Raw genomic sequence first — 10,139 nt, 5'->3', positions numbered from 1 at the left:
CCACACATATTCCCACTGAGTTCTCAGCCTCATCTGAATGCCATGCTATCATTAAATGTCTGTTAATTAACAGATTTAGAGTAAAATGACAGGTACTCCAGATCACAGAAAACAGCAGATATGAATAATTTAGGATAAGAAGGATTCATTTGCTTTAAAAAATGGTAAAGTTGTGACACAATTTACAACAAAAAAATAGGACAGATAAAAGGATTTTCAGCTTTTTCTATGGAAAACAGCCATACTAACAGCTTTCATTTTACACAGAACAAGATGATGTTGACAACTTGGCTTTTAATAAGCCTCTTCCAGTTTTTAATAGGTACATTTCTGGCCCTGTAAAATCCAACTCCATTTTATAAGTGCAACTACTGTAAGTACTTCCCGTATCTAAATTTAAATAAATTATAAAAGCCAGTTTTTACAGTCCTCTAGATAGTTACTTGTGTTTTTAAACTGGATCTGAGATGGTTTTTTTTCTCAGTGTCTCCAACTGGTGACAAGCACCAAGTATGTTTCTCATTGGAAGAGACATCCCATATTCTATAAAAAAGTGTACTGCATTGCATTTAAAAAAACAGCTCTAGAAGATTATCATTAGCATAATTTAACTGCCATCACAAAGTACTTAAGGCTACCCATAAATGAGCACCATTTTATTTATCCAGTTTGGAATATAAGGATTAACTACTTCTGCCTGCATTATTAATAACATAATCATGAAAGAACATTGCAGACCAGGCAGTGCAATGCATGGTAAGAACATATTAGCAATGTCTGGAAAATACGTGTGTGCACATGTGTATACATGTAATATGTAATATATAATATGATGCATTAGGTAGGATGTACTACATTTTAAAAGGTTTGCACATGATTGAGAAAATGAAGCTGAAATGTTGTGCCCAAACAAACTGGCGACTCAAAGGCTCCAGTAAGGGAAACAAGTCCATGGTTGACTGCATCCACATCTTCAGGAACAGAACAAAACCACCTTCTTAATTTTAGCTGTCATCTGACTTGCAGCTCTGTGAAAAAGAGTAAAGGTTGGCACATACCTGGCACTTGTTTTAAACCTTAGCATAGACTTCTGAGAAATAATCCAAGGCAAATTGAATAGTCAGGAAGTTAGCATTGCCCTCCACCTCCCTTTTTTTCATGTTTGTCAGGAGAGGATTTTAGCTTTCAGCTCCAAGAAGGTTGGTCTGGCACATTGCTTGAGCATTAGACTCTTAGACAGTTCTCTTCATTCCCAGTAAACTGAAAAAAAAACCAACTCAAACCCCCCAAAAACCCAAACCACAAAATATCTCCTGAAGTTCAAAAGCATGCATAAAATCGTGCACCAGCACCCTGTCTCTTATAGTGAACTGATTATTATGAGCAAGCTGAAACTTGTAGAGCTAAGCACATGATCTTTTTAGTAGTTGTATCGGGTCTGGCTGAGCTGACTTTCCCATAGCAGCCTCCTGGTGCAGTGCTTTTGTGTTGGGAGTTAGAAGGGTGTTGGTAACACCCATATTGTGACTGCCCCTGAGCAGTGCTCACACAGCACCAAGGCTCTTTCTAACATTCCCCCCACCATGGGATGGGGGGGCAGGAGCTTGCAGGGAACATAACCAGGACAACTGACCCAAACTGACCAAAGGGATATTCCAGACCATATGGCATCAGCTCAACTATAAAGCTGGTACAAAGGAGGAGGAGGTGGGGGCTACTCCTCAGTCCTCTGGAGCAACTGCTACACGTTTTGGAGCCCTGCTTCCCAGGAAAGGCCAGACATCACGTGGGGATGGGAAGCAGAGAATAAATCTTTGGTTTTGCTCTTTGCTTCCACATGCAGCATTGCTTAACTTTTGCTTTCTAATTAAACTGCCCTTGGTTTTTTACCCACAAGGCTTCTATCTCTATCTTATTTTCCCTTCCACTTTTACTCTGTGGAGGAAGGAGAGGAAAGGGTGAGAGTGACAGAGCTGCTTGGTGGGCATCACTTGCTCAGCCAGGGTTAACCCACCACAGTAGTCCAATACCTAAGGACTCTCCCAAGCATGAGTATCCCAGAGCAGAGTGCAATATAAAGACCAATAATGATTTAGCTGTCAGATGCCAAAAAAAAAAAAAAGCTTAAAAATTTCTTTGAGCCAAAACAAGAACACACTTGCCACAAAAGATATGTGTCCGAATTAGTACAGTACAGGATCAGGCTTATGTGTGCTCTGCATCTTCAGCTTACTGGATCTTGTGTTAAATATGTCACTCATAGAAAATTCAATCTTTTCAAATCACAGGAAGGTAGGTGATGGGTATTTGAAGTTGCATGAGAAAAAAGGTACTTAAACACAGTACACATTACAAATGAGTGCTTTTACTCAAAGCTCAGTGTCACTGCTGCTTTGGCCATGTTTCAGAACACAGCAGCCACCTTGCCTGTAGTGCCCTGCCCGAGAAGCGTTTTCAGCAAGACCTGCTGAAACTTCCTCGGGTAGGTCAGGCATCTCAGGAACTGTTCTCAAGAGAGTGTTTTTGGATTTGGGTGCCTACTTTCTGCTGAAACTCACTGCAGGCACCTAAAATCTCATATAAATTGCCTATAAAGCACAGCTGAATTCTGAAGCAAAAGAGGTAAGCTAAAGAAAAATCACTAACAAGTTTCTATTCTTCCCTTGACATAAAGCTTATTGATGATTTTCCCATCAGTGCTTGTTCTGGTTAAGGGGAGAGGAACTTCTCCGGCTAGGCCAAAAGTATCATGAAAATGACTTGGCAGCCTGAAGACAACCTGTGACCAGGCAGAACGTGGGACATGGGCAGTGCTCTCCTGCACTCCCACAGGAAATCTGTCCTGCAGGTGCTTGCACAGCATGCTTTCCACCATGCACAGGCAGGCTTGACATCCTTGCAGAAGACAACTCAAAATGCATCTAGAGGAGGCACAGAACATCAACCTTTTGCCTGCTGAGTCAGTGATGAAAACACTTGTGCAGGAATTGAAGAGACCAGGGTTCTGTCTCTTCCTCCAAACTTTACAGCTTTTGAGTATGGGAGGACATGCATGGGAGGATACGAAAGTGTAGTATGTCTTCCAATAACCATGTTTTAAAAGAGAATGACAAGCCATTCTCAGTTCTCAATTAAAAAAAAAAAAACAACACTTATTCTCACACATGAGCCTCTTGGCAGTGAATTCAAGCTGACAGACCCCTTCAAAATGATGAGCAAAACCATGGCTAACATTTGCCCAAGCATCCTATTTGGCTCAGATATCATCTATAACTACCTCATTGCCTCACAGGCAAGCTGGCTGTCACCTCAGGTAGTGGTATTTTGGATTACATTTGGCCCTAGCTCTTCCTGGGCATCAGATAAAGAGCCTAAACGTCTACCTCAGGACTCTGGGTTCCTATGCAAAGGTGAGTACTTAAAGGTTTGATGCACTGCCCATGCTCCTAATTGGATCCAACCCTGTAATTTGTTCCATAATAGGATGACCCAGCAGGATTATTTACAGCACAGCATGAAAGCAAATGCCAAAGGAGTGACAATGCAGCAGTACAAAGTTGTTGTATTGATTGCATAAATTGCCTCATTCAACAGCCCTAGGCTGACTATGAATATTTCAGTGTGGTACCTCTCTTTGGTTTCACAACTAATGTGTTTCTTGAGTAAACAAGTAATGCCTGGGAAAGCTTTCTTCCCTTATAAACAAAATAATTATTTCCCAAAGAAAGCTCAGCATCAGTCAGTCAGAGACTTTAAAATGAACTGAGGCATAATGGAAGACTCTTATAAAAACACATCTTCAAAATAATTCTGTAATAGCCTGATGGGTTTATTCCACTGAATTTAAATGAGTGAATTTTTTTCAAAATATGCCACTAGCAAAAAAAAAAACCCCAAAAGGTTACTGAAAATCCTGGGATAATCAAAGAAAATGAAGTTTCAAAGTGGCAGTGCTCAGACAGCACTGGTTTTTTTTTTGTGCTACTACTCTGCCCAAACAACCAAGAACTTGACACCAGATTCCAGAAAAGCTGTGGCAAAGCGCCGCTGGATGCTTCAGCATGTTTCTCTATCACTATTACTTTTGTGTAATGGTGCCACATAGTTCTGAGAGTCAATTACCAGCAAGGACCTCATTCACAGGTTGTGACTGGGGATGAGAGAAGCAGGAGTCCACCCTAAGAGCACCCTGGAGGAGCAAGGTCTTGCCTAGTAATCAGGTAAGATGTGTGTAACGTGCCATCCATGTGTATCAGAACTGTGAGAGAGTCTCTGGCATCCCAGCAGATACCATGGGTGCTAAAACTACTCTTTGAGCTGAAGGTTATTGTTAGCAACCTGCTCTGCAAGGGGAGAGGAGAGGCTGTGCAGTCAGACACTGTTACATCGCGTGACCAAGTCACACATGCTGGAGATTCCTATCGGTAATGGGAAGACAATTTTTCTCTTAGACTTTCAAATTTTTTTATCTTCTTGGTAAAAATGTCAATATTACAGGCTCTTAGACCTCTCAGAACTTAAACACAGGTATTTGCATAGTCATATCAGCCTGGGCTATGCAACGTTCAGAACTACTGGATAGCATGACCATAGACAAAGTGTGATCTGGAGAAAATCATCAGGAGTGAAACATTTTAAATTAACTTCTGTTTAAGGCTTGATTTGTGAGAGATGCCGAGAGCCCAGATCATACCTTCTAATATTCAGAAACCAGCTTTGGAAAAACGTCTCCCTGCATCTGTCCACAGAATGGCATTGGCAATACATACAGAACATCTTAAAACTTTGGATCACGGGCATGCTATATAAATGCCAGCTGTTATCATGACCATGTCTGAAGCTGGCTTGACACTGTGTGCAGTGAACAGCAGACTACATCTTACAAAAAACCCTCAACTAACAAAGGCAACGTTCAACCTGTCAGGAAAAGACATACTAGCTTCTTGCCATCTAGAGGTGAAACACTAAAATCATCATGGTCTGGCAGCTAACTACATCACAGACTCCACTGTTTGGAGACCAAATTGCCTCAAAACCAGAAATGACATTAAACATGAACAGAATTTGGATTCCAAACTTTGCACAACTTACAGAATCTTTTCCAGTTTTATTTTAATGTTGAAGCTTTTTAAATTGTGAATGCTCCATTTTTTATAAGCAGTCCACTTGACAAGGCTTTGTTTGGTTCTTTTTCTATGAAGCATAACTGAAAGCTCTCTCTCTTTTTTTTTTTCATTCTTATTTTTTCTAGTTCCACACCATGCTTCTGCTAATTACCATTGATTGGGAAACAGCTTGCCAATTAGCCCTGAAAGGGTAATCATCAGTTTGATAGCATTGCATGTCATCCAAAGGGCAGGGAGAACTTACTGTTACTTTCAGACAATTAGCAAGGGGCTGGCAGAGCTCACAATTGCCTAAAAGCTAAATGTTTCAGAACTGCTGAGATAAATTATTAAATCAATTAAAACACATGATTGGGTGTTTTCAAGTACATTTAAAGCTAGCAAACAAGCTTTTAGCTGTCATGGAGTAGAATCAAAGTTTAGTGGAGGGAGAAAGTCTAGTGGGGTTTTTTGTTTGTGGGTTTATTTGGGTTTGGGTTTTCTTTAAGCTGTTTGTTCTGGTCTGCCATTAGCATCAGTTAAATATAACTAAAAGCTAGTATTGACTCAAAGCAAAGGCATTTGGTAAAGAATAAGAACTAAAATGACTTTCCTTCCAAAGTGGTTAACTTTTCTGAAAGGCAAAGAGGCTGTTATTGCTAATGGTATAATTGCAATGTTGACAATTGGCGGGCAGCAACTTTTCTCTTTTTTTACCTTCAGCTGTCCCTGCCACGTTGGGCAGAACCTTATCTATGGGCTAGCTTTCCTAGGAGTTCCTGCACTCATCCTTCTGGTGGTTGGTTATGCCCTGAATAACCAGACTTGGAGGCTGGTTACCGGCAAAGGGTCACCTCTTCAGAAAGAGGCTACACCCAGCCGGTTACTGCAGTGCAAGCTGATCTGCTTCGTCCTGTGCAGCATCACCGGGAGAGCCCTGGTCGCCCCAGTAACGTGGCTAGCAGTCACCCTGATAAATGGCTCATACTACGTCTGTGGCATGAGTGAGTACATCTCTATGGACTATTATGGAGCGCCTCCTAACGTCAGCGCTGGCGAGCGCAGAAGGCTGCTGGCGATATTCCCCTGCAGTCAGTTAGTCCCCCCAGAGCTGAGCCGAGCGAGGGATGAAGTGATTCTCCTGCTCCGGTACCAGTCACAAGTGAGTAGCTCACGTTGCTGCTGTTGCCTGTGGATCTGGTGATGAGAACTAGAGTTAACTCAGCAGGCAGAGCGTCAGGACACACCAGGAACAGTATCTTCTGCCTTGAGTGCCGCATCTCTGTGTATTTTGAAGCCTGCCTTGTTTCTGTAAATGGAATCGAACTTTAAGTACATAAATTATTGTTTGGTTAGCCTGTTTGTTACTTCCTACTTGAGGATATATTCCTCCTTGCGTAGTATCTTGAAAAGTACCATTAAGTAAGACAAATGCAGGTTCAGGAGCCAGAGAGGGTATGAAGTTTCTTCCTTCAGGCGTAAGAAGCATGTGACTACGGTGCCCAGGTGGCAAAGGCTCCACATGAACCAAATAAAAATATTTGGTCTAGCTCAGACTCAACTATAAAAGCTTACATCCTGGGTAAATAATAGGAGGGACATTTAAGTTGTCACTTCAGAGAAAACTGGTTTTAAACAGGGTATAAGCTAATACAGGCTACGAATTAGATGGCTTCCCTACTCATAGTAATAGCTGTGGAGGCAAAATCCTTAACAAATTATAAAATGGAACTTCCATAAACTGGACAGAAAGAAGCCACTTAAGTATGTGTCTGCCTCCTGTAGGCACGGACTGGGTTTGATGACAACAGACCCTTACCAAGCTTAGACTGTGTTAACCTTATTACTCAGGAAAAGCAAGTAAAGAGCACCTTACAGGTTTTTTGATGCTCAGAAGTTACCACTGAGTATGTTCAGCTGTAACAGTATTTTTTTTTCCTTTTCCTTTTCTTTTTCTTTGCAAGGTGGCTGGCTGGCTTCTAATTGCTGTGGTAGTCATCACTGTTTTCCTGTCTTACTGCCTGGCAAGCTGTTTCTCCCCACTCAGCTTCCTACATTTCAGGTACTGGAGCAACTATGTTCATAATGAGCAGGAGCTCTTTGATGAAGCGACAGACCAGCACTCCAGGCTTTATGCCATGCAGCACGTAAGGAAGTTCTTTGGCTTTGTCCCAGGGAGTGAAAACGTAAAGGAAATTCGTATCCCGTCTCTCAGAGAGTGGCAAGCTATTTCTGGGCTGGCCTTTCTAAAACGAGTGGATGAGGAGCACTATGACTACAGCCTCCTCCACGACTGGGCGCTCAAGGAGGCTGTAAATGGAAAATACCTCAAGACTGATGAAGACCCTGTGACTGGAACACAGCTCTGAGGGTCCAAGCCAACACCTTGCAGAAAAGCAGGAACTAGCTCCACCATCAGACCGGCTCTGCTCTGGAACTTTCTGATGCCTTACTTATAACATTGATATATGAAGTGAGTGAGTGCACCTTGTTAATGTAGTCCTCTAGCACATGGTTACAGATGCCTTTCCTGTGGGTTGTGATGGTCTACAACCACACTGGGATGGGCTGTTTCAGGCTTCAGCTCTCTGCTTTATAATACTTGTGCTCAAAGGATGAGTTACATACTGGAACAAAAAGTTATTTCCAAATGCTTTTTCTTTCCTCCAATTAAGAAAAAACTTTAAAAATTAATAGTTAGGCTTTGATTGTACCTATAGCTGGTCCATTCTGTGTGGAGCAAAAGCAGATACCCAACTTTGTCTTTGTCACCCCTAGCAGAAACGCCTTGTTTCTCCTCTTCCACACCTTTCTTGTATGATGTGAATAAAATACTGAGCTAATGACAAGCTAAGTCTGTGTCCACAGCCATGCAGAAGAAACATACGAGGAAACTTCAGCAACACAGGCGGAGTTTAGATACAGTGATGAGAGAACTTTTGATTCTGGTGAGGAGATAAAATGCCTACTGAGGGCACCGGTCAGAGGGGTGCAGATATGTGAGCAAACACTTCAGATGTGGAAATTTGAATCCAAATGTATTCTGGCTGAACGCAGCAGCAAGGTCAGCCTCCTATTCCTTTAGATGCACTTCAGAATCTCTCAGGTATTTGGGTGCTTGCCTACTGTATAAATAGCAAATGAGGGTGGGAAACAGATCTTGCTCTGTGCAGTGCAGTTTGCATGTGAAAAAGTTATAATTTAATCATCTGTTCCTGTACACATTACTGTGATTTAAAAACTACTGAATTTAGTGAGAGAAGGCTTAACACTGATTTTGTGTTAATGCAGTGTGGTGGGGTGTGATGTCACTGCACCTCCCCTAACTCCCTGTGTAGACCTTCCTAATCCTAAGGGGGGAAAAGTGTACCAGAGCTTTTCCTGATGCTTCCTGTATTGCCTTGCCACGGTGCTACAAAGCTGTATGTTAGACTATGGGATCTGCTGTTAATCAATGACCCCTGAGTACTGAGGTGGGAAAATATAATTTAATACCTATTACTACAAAATGTAGGAGCCAGAAGTAAGTTAAATTGCACTTCTTGATAAATGTGTTCAGTCTGGAAAAGTTAAAATTCCAGACAAAAGCAAGCACTTCAGCAAATGCAAGCAATGTATATGCTGAATAACTGTAGAACAATGCATATTTTATATCGCTAAAAAAATATTTACAAATTCCCATATATGTATTTAATCTGAATCTTAACTTTAATGGAACTGTAGTGATTACACAAACTGTTTAGGAAGTAAAATACCTATGTGAGTAAACACAATCTCTAATTTAACTTTTCAAGTCTTTGTGGTGTGTGGTTTTTGTTTTTTTTTTTAATTTAAGTAACATGGAACACTGTATAATCTGGAATACATGAAAAGGATTTGTGTGTCTGAAAGTTTTGGCAAGAAACTCCTATGATGGTGTCTGAATCCATATGAGAAAACACTAGTTGCCGTCTTTGTGCTATGTGGGTTCTTTTTGCATCTTCCCTTGTTTTACAGTACCACTACAAAATCAATGCAACTCTTGCAGTTAAAGTTGAGCTGTCAAATTCTCTTTACTTCATGCTAAACTAACTTCTGATTTTGTCCTAATTACTACTTGTTCCGTATTCTGTTTTTACAGTTTATAATTATAGTTTAAAAATATTGAAAGTACTAGCTGTATCTGTCATTGTGAAGTCATCCTGCCAACGTACAAATAGACTATCACACTGTTAGCAGCTACTAACCCATACTACTAAATACAGCTGTGGTACTATAGGTGATAACACATTTCTCTTCACCCCTCTGCTCCCTGAAGCACATCATGAACTGGTAGCGGAGGCACAGCTTTAAAAAGAATCTATGATTACAGAAAAAAAATCAATGAGTTTGTACTGAACAGTTGAACTGTGCCTGCTAAAATGTGTGTCATCTTACCCAAAATCAATTTTGGATTGCAGTTTGCTCACTTGAAGTGAAAATTATTTTTATGTCCACAGTAAGTTTTCTGGAAACTCTGGACTTGCAAAATGCACCTGAGGGAAAAGCACTGGCCACACACCCAGGAGACTGATGCGCCTTAAAACTAGTGTTTGTACCAGGACCCGTTAGGGTCTGCTGCTGTTTAACCCTCTGCAAGCCAAAATTCATGCTTGCAGGTAACCCCAAAGTAGGGGAGCTCCCAATATTAGTCTGGAGGCTAACAACTGCTCTACATTTATATCGACCTGGGAATTCAGAAATCACCCTAAACGCTTCCTGGGCAGTCTGCAGGGTCTTTTTAAATCCCGCCTCTACCACCAAGTGATTTTTCTAGCTCCACCAAACGAACTTCCTATTTCAGGCTGAAGGGGCACGCAGCTGCCTCCGCGGCAGCCTTACGCTATTCCTACAGCAACAGTTTCGGGTCCCCTTCAGTTCGCTCGCCCCTCTATCTTTCCCACGCGGGGTGCGGGTGGTGACGACCGGGTTTTTCCACCAGGGCGGGCTCTCGCCCCGCCCGCAGAGCTGACGGAGCGCGGGGAGCAGGAGCCACCGCAACCCTTGACAACAGAG

General features: G+C 41.8%; 1 protein-coding gene across 1 annotated transcript; it reads left to right on the top strand.

Moving 5' to 3' along the window:
* Positions 1-5,709: 5,709 nt before the first annotated feature.
* FAM26D (family with sequence similarity 26, member D) lies at positions 5,710-7,474 on the top strand. The gene is made up of 2 exons (XM_008938406.1): positions 5,710-6,267; positions 7,070-7,474. Exons 1-2 carry the CDS (start codon positions 5,710-5,712, stop codon positions 7,472-7,474), a joined length of 963 nt encoding a protein of 320 aa, XP_008936654.1.
* Positions 7,475-10,139: the final 2,665 nt, after the last annotated feature.

This window comes from Merops nubicus, unplaced genomic scaffold (assembly GCF_000691845.1).
Source record: "Merops nubicus isolate BGI_N331 unplaced genomic scaffold, ASM69184v1 scaffold21954, whole genome shotgun sequence".
Lineage (NCBI taxonomy): Eukaryota > Metazoa > Chordata > Aves > Coraciiformes > Meropidae > Merops > Merops nubicus.
Note: the sequence above shows the minus strand (reverse complement) of the source record. Positions and strands in the feature narration are given on the sequence as shown.

Bases quoted from the DNA above. Each gene is read 5' to 3' on its own strand.
- FAM26D (XM_008938406.1), top strand. From the start codon at position 5,710: ATGACTTTCCTTCCAAAGTGGTTAACTTTTCTGAAAGGCAAAGAGGCT. The intron at 6,268-7,069 runs GTGAGTAGCTCA...TTTCTTTGCAAG, and splicing joins TGCTCCGGTACCAGTCACAA to GTGGCTGGCTGGCTTCTAAT.